Source organism: Lactuca virosa, chromosome 8, assembly GCF_052849685.1.
Source record: "Lactuca virosa cultivar CGN04683 chromosome 8, Lactuca_virosa_CGN04683_v6, whole genome shotgun sequence".
NCBI classification, from domain to species: domain Eukaryota; kingdom Viridiplantae; phylum Streptophyta; class Magnoliopsida; order Asterales; family Asteraceae; genus Lactuca; species Lactuca virosa.
The window spans coordinates 285,810,044-285,825,520 of record NC_136433.1 but is presented as its reverse complement, the minus strand read 5'-3'; the positions used below and the strand labels follow the sequence as shown (position 1 = coordinate 285,825,520).

The window sequence follows — 15,477 nt, the reverse complement described above, 5'->3', positions numbered from 1 at the left end:
ATGACTTAACAGAGGTCTTAATCTATTAAGTCACAAACTTGGTCCAACTCATAAAAATACCAATTCTACCCTTTTGGCCAAAATGCATCTTCTCATGCATTCTTTCCCTTAAACTTAATCATCTAACATCTTCTAAGTGAATTAAACTCTTATTGGCCCTTTTCATGAAGTCACAACTTCATAATCTTATCTATTTCTCATAATTGACTATTTTCCCTTTTGGTCAATATTTAACTAAAATGCAACTTTCTCTAAAATTCAGGTTCTTACAATCCCCCCCCCCCCCCCGGGGTTTTGAGCTCCTAATATATATATGTATAAATTATTTATAAAAAAATTCCAATAGCCAATAGCTAATACATTGAGTCATTGACAAATTAGGTCCCTCTCATCCTCTGTTTCAACTTTCAATCGTTAAAACAATTTAAATATTAATAAAAAAATCTAAACCAATTAACAATGAAACATTCGAAAATCACTAATAGGATTAAAAGAGATCTTGTTTGGAAAAAGAATATAAGGAAACTAAAACGTAAAAACGGTAAAACCCTATAAAATTAATAAAAATTCTAATCATATTTACATAATTCTTATCTCAAAGAGTTTAAGGAAACCTAACGCCTTATTCTCGAGTTCTACTTAAGGAGGGATATGGAAGGATACAGAGGGAAAGTGAGGGATGTCGAAGGAAAATCGTATTCCCGAGTTTCATTAATGGAAGGAAAGTGAGGGGAGGGAAAAGATTTTTTAGCCATATTTTCCTTCCAATTTTTCCTCCCAAATTGGGCAGATTTGGGAAGAAAGTGAGAGAAAGAAAAATTTTAAGTTTTATTTTCTTTTTCCTTCTAACCCGGAAACACAAAAACTAAAAATTTTCCTTTCATTTCCTGCGAACTCGGGAACACGGAGTAATGAGTATTTTCCTTTCCCCTCCCTTTCTTTCTGTCAAAATTTTCCTTCTCTTTCCGTTATTGAATTTACAAAAAAAAAATTGGGAACAAGGCGTAAAATTTACTATGGCCGTTGTAAGAAATAATGATGTCACACAACTGCATCTTCTCTGATGATCTCCACTGGTCTCCAGCTGTCAGAAATAACGTTGTCGTCGTTCGCTCCCAGAATGCCTCGCCGGACTGTTGATCTGTGATTTCCGCCGTGCTCTACCGATTACTGGTCTCCAGTTCTCTCTTTGATCTCCTCTCCACATGAGACTAAACACGGTATTTTTTTTTCTCTCTCTTTTTAGTCCTCCTTCTCTTCTCCCACCAAAACTATTGTAGACTTTGCACACTTTGTAAAGTATGAAGGATGAATATAATTATGACGTAGACAGAAGGCTAGAAGGCTAGACATGTATAAGGACACCTTTATCCATTAATTAGAATTATTTGTTATTTATTCATTGTTTGATTATAAAGTGTATATTGTTGTTATTGTAAAAATGTAAAAAACTAGAAACATTCAAAGTATCCATTTGTTTATTAGTATAAAGTAAAAGTAAAGAGTATCAAAATTAGAATATGTGTACCATATTTATTTATATTGTGATATGATTATAAAACATGGTAATCTAATCAAATAGAAGATGAATTTTTGAATAATTTGTTGGTTTTGCATTGTGATTGAAAACTTAGTCAAGAAGATTAGCTTAAAAACAATTTTTGCAAGACTTAAAAAAAAGTCGATAAGTTTCATTTTCATCAACAGTATAACAATATTTTTTTATTAGTTTTCTTTGTTTATATTGCCGTTCACTGGTGTTTATGGTGCTGCTTTGTTTCCGAAGGTCTTGGTTCATTGCATCCAAAGTGCATTAATTTTCTGGTCGGAAATTTGGGTGTTGTTGCTGATTTGAAATGCATTGCTTTCTAATGGTGATTGACCTATGTGAATTGAGCTCCTGATAATCTTGTTTTCCTACGTCATCTGGTGTTGTTTTGCGGTATTTCCCTGCGTTTACTTGGTTTGCTTGTATCATTATAAAACTTTTGTATCGGCCAGCTAGCTTCCTGCTGATTTATTTTGTCTTTTAATAAATCTTTGCCGTTCGAAAGAAAAAAATATTTTTGTTTTCACATTTATATATGCTTTTGTGTTATTAGCTTGTTTGGTTCATAATCCATCAAATATTAATTTCTTTGTCATTTTAATAATTCTTTGCCAAACAATTTATTTAATCAAACACTGACTCTGTGTTCATTATAATATATTTTAAACTATGTTTTGCAAGTTGTTAACAAGTTAATATTTGTTGTAATATGTGAACATATTTATGAACAAGAAACTACTAATAAATTATTTTAAGATAATATTTGTATAAGTATTTAAAAGAGTTTTTTTTAACCAAAGTTAACAGAAGGGAAATTATGTCATTTGTCACTATTTATATTTCTAAATCTTTGGCCTAATTACAAATCAATAATATATATACAAAAGAACAGAATTGAGTGGATATCATTTTATATCAACCAAACTCGTGACACAACTCCGTTCCTTCAAATCCTAAATCCTCCGAATTCCAGTTCATTTGGCAAATTTCAATTTTTTCCAAAATATTGTGAAAACAACAGTCCCAAAAAACTATACCCTCAACCAAGTTTTAAGCTAAGGGTTATGGTCACACCTAACCTACCGAAAAAATGATGTCACCTCATCGTCATGTCAGCTCCACTACAAATCCACTGCCAACCCACTAACCCTTGAAAATAGTTACCACTCCACATCATTTTTTTTTTGACATTATTAGATTAAATTAAAAAAAATAATTCAAATAAAACACACATTAAAAACATTAAATTAAAACACATTACATTAATTTTAAAACACACAAATTTAAATGCTAAAATACTTAAAAACCAAAAAAATCCTAAATTACTTATTTATCCTAAATTACTGAAAAAAAACACAACATAACAGCTAAAACATAAATATTAGAACTTAATCATCATATTTAGCACGGACACGTTGTTGGATTTTCAGAAATTTCGCGAGATTTTCCGGGTCGAGATCTGGTTGGGGCTTCGTGTTTATGATTTGAAGATCGGTAATAGCGATTTTTTGGCGACGAGCTTCCTCCGTTAATTGGAATTTTTTTCTAGAAAACTTAGAGTTTTATCTATGGATTCCACAAGCCCGTCGTCGCTAGTTGCGGTTGCTTTCCCGCTTAAAGAAGCCGCCCGTTTTGCTTTGTCCCTTCCCGGTGGTCGACGGAGTTGGACTTCAGGTGGACCATCTCCATCGGCAACATCGACGTCATCATTAGGTCTAGCCCAAAACCCGCGTCCGAATCAGAACTTCTTGGTCTTTTGTTGGAGCCAGTGGTCGAGTCCGAATGCGATGTCTCTGGATTAAGGACCCATTTTGGACCGTTACGGCAAACTTTCCACGCTTTTTGGTGACCAAATGGTTTACCGTTGTTGGTTACTTTGAATTGGTAGCATGCGGTTGATAAAATGTTGAAATCGTTGGAACCATTTTTATGCATATTTTTTAGATTTTCAAATATGTCATTAAACTTTGTGCAAATCGCGCGAAGATCACGCCATTTTCCGTTGACCGCGTCGTACGACCGATCCGTTTTCCTTCCAACTAGTGCGTGAAAGTGATCCAAACACGATTCCAAAAACTTTCTCCAGATTGCGCGTTGCCTCTTCTTGAGTCACGGGATATGAAAATCCAAGCTTTTGCTAAAGCTTCTTCATCTTCTTTGTTCCAAGCCATTGTTTTCTTTTTCCCTTTTGCTTTTGGTTGCCTTCTTCGAGATGGTTGTGGTGTTTCTTGGACCAGTTCATCGTCGTTGTCAAGGTTCACAGTTTGGGATTGAGATAATGGAATTTGAGATGATTGTGTTTGGAATTGTGGAGAAGTTTGTTGTTGAAAACCTTGGAATTGGGGAATGAATTGAGGTTGAGTGAATTGTTGTTGTGGTCGTTATTAGAGATGCACACAAAATCCGGATCCTCGAAATGAAACCGATCCGATCCGAAATCCGGTTTCGGTCAAAACCGGTTTTGACCAAACCGGATCGGATTAAACCAGTGACCGGATTCAAACCGGTTTGGCTTTTCGGACTCGAAATCGAATTGACCCCCGGATCACAAACCGGATTCTACAAAAACCGGTTCTTAAACCGTCGTAAAATCTGTTAAAAGCTAACAAAATTCGGATCAAACCGGTTTCAAATCGGATTCGGATTGTTGACCAGATTCTGATCGGATTGGACCAGATCGGATTGTTGACCGGATCGGATTTGATCGGATCGGATTGTTGACCGGATCGGATCGGATCCTGGGTTTGTGCATCTCTAGTCGTTGTTGTTGGAAGTATTGTGGGTTGTATGAAAGGTTAGTGAATAAAGGTTGTTGTTGGATTGGAGAGTTCAGCAATTGCATATATGTTTGATAATCACTTGGAGTGTTTGGGTGTTTCGAGTGTTTGGAGTGGATGGGGTATTTTGGTTTGGATCTATTTTTTGAAGAAAAGAGAAAGAAAATAGGAGAATTTTTTTGATTTGTAAGTGTAAAATGAAGATTGTAAGTGTAGTGTATATATATATATATATATATATATATATATATATATATATATATATATATATATATATATATATATAAAGATGTTATTTAAATTTAAAAATTATAATTTTTTTTCGTAAACTCCATAAACGGTCGAAAAATGACCGTTACACTCTCTCTCGTTTCAATTGGTCGTCTTCGTCCGTGGTAGAGGCTACGCCACAAGGCACCTACGCACACACCTGGGGCGGTGTTCACGCGTAGGTGACCTTGCCACGTCACCCCTACGCATAGAAAAATCTCACCTTACCCCAAATCCCACCTGGGATCTCTCAACTCCACTCGATTTTTCTCTCCCACTTTCATTTATTTATTCATTTATTTTTCTTTGACATTGATTTTAAAATGTTAAGAAATGTGCTCTACATCTTGTTTAATTACAACATTTTCTCACTCTTAAAATGTGTAATAATTGGTCTCACTCTTAAAATGTGTAATAATTGGAAACTACTAACAAAATCCATTTTTTGTAAATTTGGGTTACAATCACTCCTTAAAAAATATGTTCGAAATGGTATCAAACAGAAAATAACCTCTCGAGAAACCTTTTTTTTTCTAATCAAGCATGTTTGTTGTACTTTTGTTCTTGAACAAAAATATTAAAAAATTTCATGAAGACTGATATTTCAGAACTTATTATAATGTTGTAATGTTATTGGTACAAAGTAGATATAAGAAATAACAAGACAGACACATAAGATAATGTGAGATAAGAAATAAAGCAAAACTAGTGAAGTTGGAGGAATTTAGTTTCATGAAATACTTACTGCAATAGGCAAGCTTCAAGCAATATATTGTATTTAGCAGATGCATGCATAAAGAATTTGAAGTGCAGATCCATGTCTAGAGGGCATTTTGACATGATGTTGTCACCAAGAAGTGCATGTTGAAAAACTAAATGGACCAGAAGATCATTTTCACCCACATATTGTTTACAAGCATAACAAAGTCTTGTATACTAAACAAGTCTTATATAGATATAGAAAATCCAACAAAAAATTCGAAATTGAAACCTTTAAACAACACCCACATTACAAATGTCATAAAAATACGAAAATCCAAATAGTACAAATAAGCACAAGAACAATACCAAAAAGAAATATAATCATTGATAACATACATTTAAGAATTTACATCCATTCCCAGGGATCTATGCGGCTTCTCTTCTTTTCTTCTTCTTGGCCAACTCTAATTGCAACATATATCTTTTCCATACTTTCTTCAGCAAACATGAAAAGCTTCTGTCTCCAGTGCTTCTTGAATAACAAAACTCCAATGACACAACAAAACCCTGTTACAAAACCACACATTATATCCAGGTATAACCATACCTTCAACATCTTATCATCTGCTTTGTGTTTCTTTTTGGGCATAATACTTGGGACTTGATGATTTGTGCAAATCTTTGGCAAGGGATGTCCACATAGACCTTTGTTCCCAGCATATATTGAAGGATCATAAAGGCTCTCCAGTTGAGTTCCTGATGGAATTCGTCCTGACAAGTTGTTGTGGGACAAATTCAGATGGCTCAAAAAAGTCAAATCTGCCATGCTTGAAGGGATCACCCCGGTCAACTTGTTTTTTGAGAAATCAAGAGATTCTAAATTCCTCATGTTTCCCATGTTGTCTGGAATACTCCCTCTGAGATGATTATTAGACAGATTGAGACCATACAACATAGAAAGCGCAGTTAGCTCCACAGGTATTTGTCCAACAAGTTGATTGCTTGAAAGGTCCATGTTGAAAACGAAATCCCAAATCTTCATATATTTTAGATCAACACCTTTTATGGCCTGAATCACATGTTCATTAGAATCTGGAGCGATACGATGCAAAATATCACTATGAACCATGGCATTCAAATCTCCTAGACAATGAGGAATTGTTCCTGTTAAGTTGTTGTATGCAACATCCAAAATCTGAAGATTTGAACTCCTGCACAAAGATCCAGGAATAATTCCGGTGAAGTTGTTTTTATGTAACCTGAAAACTATTAAAGATGTAAGCTTTTCCCCAACCCATTCGGGTATATTTCCAGAGAATTTGTTATCACCCAAATCCAAGACCCTTAAATCTCGAAAATCACCCAAATCTTGAGGAAGTTCGCCAGTAAAATTATTGTCATCCAATTGTAACCAAACTAATGGTGAGGAATCAAGAGCAACACGACTTGGAATGACACCTGACAAGTTATTTGAGCTAAACATAATGACATGCAACTTTTGCAGATTCCAAAGACACGTTGGAATGTTCCCAGTTAACCTATTTCCAGAAAGATCAATATATTCCAAGTCTTTCCTTCTACACAATGACCATGGAATCGACTCAATGAAAAGGTTGTTTTCCAAATATAAAGCCCCTGTAACTCCATATTCAAACATATCAAAACTTACCCCATTAAGAAGATTTGTCAAAGGTCCCGTGAGATTGTTGTGAGAAAGATCTAAGAAAGGAATGAAAGGTATCTTCTGCAACCATGTGGGTAGAGGTCCCGAAATGTTAGCATTGGACAACACCAACTCATTAAGTTTCCATTGATTTCGAAGCCAATGTGGAAATCCATTTGCAATATTGCAAGAATACATTTGAAGAATCACCAATTGGAATGGAGGAATCCACTCCCTTGAAACATTGAACACCAACTTAGTGTTATAAGAAATATCCAAGTGCTTCAACATTGAAAGATTAGCAAAATGGGCTTCAAAAACTACTCCATCTAAAGAATTGTTTGACAAATCTAGAGAATGGAGTTTGGCAAGTTGTCCGATTGAAACTGGAATACTCCCTTGTAACATATTTGAAGACACCGAAATTTCTTGTAAAGAAACAAGTTTCCCTAAAGATGTTGGGATGGGGCCCGTTAACCGATTGAATTCTAGATTCAAATATGTTAAAGCTGCTAATTTTCCAAAGGATTCTGGAATTGAACCATTCAAATGATTAAAAGAAAGGTCAAGTTTAGAAAGTTTCCCAAGGAATGTTGGAATGGAATCGGTTAACTGGTTATGAGAAAGATCTAATACTTGTAAAAGTTTTAATTTTCTTAGAAAATCAGGGATTGGACCTGTAAAATTGCTGCCCATTAGATGTAAGTCTCTTAAATTGGTCAGTCTTCCAAGTGGTTCTGGAATTTTACCATTTAAACTCAGACTTAAATCCAATCTCTCCAAAGCATATTGGGAGCATTCTGATATGTTTGTTGGTGATTCAATCATTGCTTCATCAAAATAATTGTATGCCACACTCAATTGCTTCAGATGACATTGTCTCCAAATTCCAACATGCTCAATTTGATTAAACTTGTTAGAAGAAAGATCAAGCTCCAGAAGATTAGGCATAACAGGAACCGAGGAACTCAACATGTTTCTTGAGAGGTCAAGGACTTTTAGGGAACTCATGTTTGTTAAAACAGATGGAAATAGGCCTTCAAATGAGTTTCTGCTCAGATCCAAGTGTTGGGTGTTAGAAAGGGTACTGAAGTTAAGCTGGGAGGAAGAAAGAAACGAATTATCGAGTCCACAACTTGACAAATGCAGCTCTGATAAAGAAGGGATCAAGTTTAGCAAGTTGGCAAAGTTCAGGGACAAGCTGAGATTATTGTATGAGAGATCGAGGAACGCTAGGGAAGTAAAGTTCTGAAAAAATCCAGGGAGTGGACCTTGGAAAGAATTTCTACTAAGATCGAGGTGTTTGATGTTAGGAAGTATTCTACTCGAATTAAGAAAAAGATCAAGATCAACATTGGAAAGTCCACAATATGACAAGTGTAACTCTTTCAATGATGGAATCATATAAAGCACCATGTCCTTGTTTTGTGCTCCGCAAAGATCTACAGAACTCATGTCAAGATGCTCGAGTGACAAAAGGCGAAAAGTCCATGACATATCATCTGACATCAGCTCATAATTCCAACTGAGATCAAGAACCTTTAAATAAGAAAGATTTCCAATGTGAGGAGGAATAATACCTTGAAAACCAGCATAAGAGAGATTGAGGTAGCTCAGCTGTTTCAAAGATCCAATGAACTCAGGGATCCGGCTTCCTTGAAAATCATTCCCACTCAAGTCCAAGTATTTTAAGTGTCTCAACTCCGCTAAAGAAGAGTTCACCTCATTTCCAAGTAAGTAGAACTTTTTAGGCTGAAAGACATACTCCCAGTCTCCTCTAAGATGAAGGTTTTCGACATTTCCAGTGACACCATTACATTGGATTCTTTCCCAAATGCAACAATCATTGCCAACCCATGATGACAACATTCCATAAGAGTCTTTCACACTGTGTTTAAATTTGAAAAGAGCAAGTTGTTCTTGCTTAGAGCAAACAACAGTGGTATTTCCAACACCCAAACAAGTATATGTGGTTGCAGCCAGAAGAATACTTATGAAAATGAGATGGAAACCCCTCGGATTCGCCATTATCAACCCTAACTCAAGTTAATTTAGAAAATAGTTGAAGTAGAAAGATGTGTTGTTATGATGAACTGATGGGTTTTTATGAACAAGAAACTAATTCATTTGGAGAGACATAGTTTATTATTTCCATGGAAGACTTGGAAGTCAATGGAAGAGACTTGGAAGTCACTGGACAAAGACTTGGAAATCAATGGACAAGACTTGGAAGATTTTGGAAGTCAATAAATCAGTCTTTGACCATACACAAATTCTAGAACCAGCCCAGATCTACTTTGAACTAAAAGTTATAAAGATTGTACGTGTGTATGTTTATGTTTATGTGTATGTGTATGTGTATGTATACGTATATTATGTGCTTGTCAAGTGTGACTAAATTATTCGATATATGCATGCTCATATCATCAATCCCAGTTAAATGCTGTAACTTAAGAATTTGAATAGAACACATCATCCAATCACAACATCGATTGTTGGTGTCACCATCATGGCTTGTGAAACTTCATGACATGTATTCTACTAAGACATATTACTGTCATTGGTCAAAAACTGGTCTAATATTGTATTTGTTTTAGTCTCTCGTTATGTGACAACTGATTGTAATGTTTATAAAGGGACAAAAAATGAATTAGCAAGAGTGTGAAATATATCCACTTCAAATTCGGTACAAACATGGCATTCTCGTTAAAGGGAGATTTTAGTTCACATCCAAATGCAGAATCTATAAAAACTCGAGTTCCTTCTGTAAATTATCATGACACTATCCATTGAAAATCATATCAAATGTATATGGCAAAGAGACCAAAAAGAACAACTCACGAAATTTTTTAAAAGAAATCTCCAGGTACATTGAGAAACACATATCACAAAGAGCCACAAATACAAAGAAGCAAACAATACTTCCTCTGTCTAATAATTAATAAAGGTTTCTATTAAAACCCAACATGTATATAAAGCCATTAAAACCCACGTACAAGAAAACCGCTAATCTGAAAAAAGTTAAAACTTAAACTCGAACATGACAAAATCAAATAAACCAAAAACCCAAGATATGAAGAGACTAATAAAGATTTATCAGAGACTACGAGTAAGCAGCAGATCGAGGGGATTAACCGTGCAGGAGGTGCATTAAAATCGTTCCACATGTAACGAGGTTTAGTTATGGACTTATGGTTACAAGTTTCAAGTTTCAACCAAACAAGGGAAATTTGGGAAATTTTGTTTGGCCAGAATTTGGGTAGTAACGAGGTGAATGTAAGATGAGAAAATGGACCGGCATAACTGAATCGAATTCCCGGACCGGCACCAGACAAATCCTAGACATACGAGACAGTTTTCGGTTCCATCAAATAGCTTAACACGGTTTTGGCTCTAGCGGTCCGAACCTGAGAGACCAAAATGACTTAATAAGCTAGAAAAAAAATGACTTAATGGGGTTGAAAAATGACTTAATGGGCTGGAAAACAACTTTCCGAAAACCGGCACCGGCACCGACACCGAAATCGATTTAGTCCCTAGCAGTCTGGTTCGTAGTTCTTTATTTCAGCCTTTATCGGTTCCCGATTCTTTTGGTTCCGATCAGGTTCTGGTCCGGTCGCTTCTAGAACCATGTCATGGCTACTAAAATGTTACAAACAGATAATCTTTTTTGCTTAGGGAGCTGATTTTCCAATAAATATTTTGATATTTTCACTAAATCCATATATCTCTTCTAATAAATCAAACCTTAAGCTGTCACATGGCATTTTGTTCCCTGCATTGTCACATGGCAGCTTCTCCTACACTTATTCCTATTATTCGTGCCTATTCTTTCAAATTCTCTAAAAATCAACCACTAAATGTAGAAACTATTACATAATCCCATAAATTAAGCATAATGTGAACGTTATTAATTCATATAAAATCAAATTAGGCAAATATTATCCTATAAATAAGACAGTGTAATACGTGTTGTTTATTGAAAACTAGTTTATAATCTGTGAAACCACGGTTACAAAATTAATTAAACTTTCATAGTGAGAACTCAAAATTATTAATCAATTAAGTTAAATAAATTATTAATTAAGAGTTATTTGTTTAGTTATATAAAATTATAATCGTTAATTTAAATAAATATGCGAAATTATATCACCTTATAATTTGTATTAATTTTATTTTAATTTTTATTCTGATGTTATTAATTTAATGTAATTAGAGTGAGAAATTAAAATTTGAAAATTGAAAGGGAGAATTAATAAGTTGACAAATAGCATGCATTAATTATGAGGCCTAATAGAGTGACACATGACAAAAGAAGAATAAATATGCATTAATTACAAGGTCTAATAGAATGACACATGTCAAAAGGAGATTGAAACTATTCTTTTATTAGAATAGGGATTTCGTCTTCACCAGCATTGGATTTCAGTCTGTTGGTGATTTGTATCATCAATGTGTATTTAAGTGTAATGGATTGACTTGTTGACCAAATATCAATCTTGATGAAATTTAAACAATTAAGGAAGGTGTGGAGAGCACACTTGTTTAAGTTCATTCAACATTTAAAGTAGACTGTTATTTAGGGGCGAAGCCCCTAAACGAACGGGGGTCCAGGGGGCAGCGCCCCTGGGAGCGGGGTCCAAGGGGCGGCAGCCCCTGGCTGGGGTCGAGCTGCTATATTAAAAATGCATTAGAAATCTGAATTTTTGGAAATAAACCCGGTTTTTTTACTTTGTTTTGACCCTTATATAAATAACCCGGATTAGTGTCAGGTTTCAGACATCAAACTGTTTTTGTAACAGTTTTCAGACATTCAACTGTCTGGTGACAGTTTTCTGATGGAAAGGTTACTTAACTAATTTTTGGTCTTCATTTTGATGGTACACACAAAATTCATAACACCCAGATTCTCTGTTCTTGCTCTCATTTCTGAGTCTCATCCGATTAAAGGTTGGGAGTACCACCCAAATACTTTAATCTAAAAGTGTATACACAATTCTCAGAATTTCCAAGCCTTTTCTATACCCCAAATTCTTACATAGCCTTGTGGGTTTTAGGTTTTAAGTTATAAAAAATATATATATTAAAAAACTTTATATGTATTTATATTCTATAACGCATGTTTATCAAAGAAAAAGAAAACATATTTACATTTCATGTATAAATCTTCAATGAAGATATCATATATAAAATTCTAATCGTTGATTTAAATAAATACGTGAAGTTATATCATCTTATAATATGTATTAATTTTATTTTATTTTTCAATCTAATGTTATTAATTTAATATAATTGGAGTGAAAAAATTAAAATTTAAAATTTAAAATTAAGAATCAAATATTAATTTAATGTAATTAGAGTGAGAAATTTTAAAATTTAAAATTTGAAATGGATAATCATTTATTAATTTAATGTAATTAGACTGGAAATTTAAATTTTGAAATTTGAAATGGATAATTAATAGGTTGACAAGTGGCATGATAAATGATATATAACATTAACGAGGAGTTCTAATTTTATGACATTTGTCAATATGAGATTAAACTTATTCTTTTATTAGAATAAGGAGATATATATTTCATGTATAAGCTTAACGTTTTAAAAAAAATTACAAATCAACTTCTTTAATAAAAAAAATTATAATAAGTTTTATTTTTCTTATTAGAGTTATACGTTATGTTTAAATTGTAGCATATTATAGATAGTCTAACATAAAAAAAAACCAATTTTAAGTTTACATGTCATTTGACTTTTCAGCTATTACTTTTAATCTTAAATTCATTAGTCGTCTTAAACATAAAAAATTAAGGTGAGCATAAAGATTTATCACATAATGCTATCTTTCCTATGTCTATATATTTTACTAATATGTATAGCTATGAAATAAAAATATTTTTTTTCATCAAAATGTGATTTTTCTCATTAATGTTTTTATACTATCTTAATCTTTAGTTTGCTTATGATTATTACTTTATTTTATTAAATCACTTAACACAGCATGTCTATTAGTTTTTTTTTTATTGATGAAAACAAGAATATGTTTGAGTAAAAAAAATTTGAACGGAACTTCACAAAAATAAGTTTCAAAATTGAGAAAATGATTATGTTTAAATAATTAATTGTCTATTATTAATAATTTTAAAAAAAAATACTATTCCTTTACATATTCATGGAGTGACAATGATAATATTTATGATTATATTTATGCTGTAAAGAGAAAATATAGAAAATTATATTTGGATGGTTTATGACAGTTAGATTATTCTATATATATAACTGTTCTCGTCATATTAAATAAAGAAAATGACAAAAACAGCCAAATATACTAATTACTTTGTGAAAAATAGCCAAAAAAAATTGAAATCGCAAATTTGGCCACATAAATCGCAGATGGGAATGGTCCATCTGCGATTTTCACATCCCATCTGCGAATGTACAAGTGGCTAAAGCACAACTGTGCTTTAGCCATTTGTACATTCGCAGGTGGGGTAATTTTTATAATTTTTTTTTGTATATATATAGGGTTTACCAGGCTTAAATCACAGATGGACCGTGTCCATCTGCGATTTCCTCTCTCTTTCATCTGCGAATTTATGTTTTTTTTTTAATTTTTTTTTATTTTGATTATGAAATCAATTGGTTTGACTACGAAATAACTTTATTATATATAAACTTTTGTAGAAAATTATTAGTTCAGTTGTTATTTCTTTAGGAAATTTCTTTAAAATCTCTCTAAAAAATGATTGAATATTTGGTTTGTCTTGTAACCGGTGGGAGATGGCAAGTTATTGAAACAAATCTGGAATACGTATGTCCACAGGGAGGTATTTCTGAATTCGCTTTGATATTTTCTGAGTATATTAGTTATAGTGATTTTGTATCTTTGGTGAGAAGCAAAATTGGTTTGTTAGACAAATATAGAATTAGTTTCGTTTCCATCATCCTGAATTGAATTATTATATAGCTATAGTTAAAGACATGGATATTAGAATGTTGATAAATGTAATCAAATGTAGCGGAGGAAGGGTTGTGAAAGTGTTTGTGGTGGTTGATGAAGGAGATGAGGTTAATGAGGCTGGTCAGAGTGGAAATCAGTCGGTTGGTAATTTATGTAGCTATAAAGGGAGCAACGATCCGATAGGTACTTTCAATACTCCTAGTGTACCTCAATTTCACAGTGTTGCTGAAAATGTTAATGTTAGTTATTCACCTATTCACTATGTGGATCCTGAGAATTACAAGTATGTTGGTGATGATGATGTTGGTACATATCTTAATGACGTGAGTGGTCATTGTGTTGATGTTCCCGAACAAGAAGTTAAAGTTATGAATAGGCGTGTAGTAGATAAAAGTAAAAAGAAAAAAAAAATTGCGTCAAAAAGATGAAAAAAAGCATGTTTACGGGGATTATGTTGATGTTGCTGATGTACGTTTAGATATAACCTACATACAAAGCAATTCAGATGGAGATGAGTTGGGTGATGAAGTTAAAGCTAAGTTTCCCGATAACCTTTTTTACGGTATGCCCCCTGTACCAGCATGCCCAGTTGATATTAATGAAGATATCCCAACACAAATGGTAGACATCAATCTTCAAAAGATTGAATGTGAGAGTATATATAAGAACAAAGAACTTTTAAAGCGGTGTATTGGTAAAAAATGTCTTCGAGAAGGTTTTCAGACGAGAACAAGTAGATCCACCAAATCAAGGTATGAGGTTGTGTTTGTTTCGAAAAATTGTTCTTGGTTACTAAGAGCAAAAGCAATTAAAAATTCTGATGGACTTTTCCAAGTGAATAAATTTGTTGATGTACACACATGTTCTTCAACAATTTTGCAACCTAATCATCGACAAGCAAGCAAATATGTTTTGGGTGAATGTATTGCTGATGTTTTGGCTGAAGATTATAGTAGAGTTTATCGGGGAAAGATAGTATTAATGATATGAATGCTCAATTGAATATCAATATCTCATACCATCAGGCATGGCGTGCAAAGCAATATGCATTGTTGTTGTTAAGGGGTACGAAAGAGGATTCTTTTACCAAACTTCCGGCTTATTTTCACAATTTGGTCAAACATAATCCGGGTACGGTGACACATATTAAAACAGACGGTTATGATCGCTTTGAGTTTTTATACGTCGCACTTGGTTGCTCGGTTAGTATTTTAATTTTATTATTTTTTTCATTTTTATTTTGGTGTATTTGAATAGATATACAAAGTATTGTAGGTACGCGCTTTTGTCAATTTTTGTAAACTGACCCTTGTAGTAGATGGAGCCCACCTAAAGGGCAAGTTCAAAGGTACCATGTTACTTGCAGTTACTAAGGACGGACAAAACCAAATATTACCGGTTGCATATGGTATATGAAAAAATGAGTGTACAGATTCTTGGACATGGTTTTTTCAAAAACTACGTGATTGCATAGGCAATATGCAGGAGCTTACAATTATATCTTATAGGTCTCCATCTATAGCAACATCCGTTGCCAACATTTTTCCTCATGCTCATG

General features: G+C 33.5%; 1 protein-coding gene across 1 annotated transcript; it reads right to left on the bottom strand.

The window, feature by feature from the left end:
- Positions 1-5,603: 5,603 nt before the first annotated feature.
- On the bottom strand, positions 5,604-9,002 carry LOC145129038 (uncharacterized). Its single transcript, XM_079063788.1, has one exon. The coding sequence runs from the start codon at positions 8,987-8,989 to the stop codon at positions 5,705-5,707; it is 3,285 nt and encodes a 1,094-aa protein (XP_078919914.1). The 5' UTR covers positions 8,990-9,002; the 3' UTR covers positions 5,604-5,704.
- Positions 9,003-15,477: the final 6,475 nt, after the last annotated feature.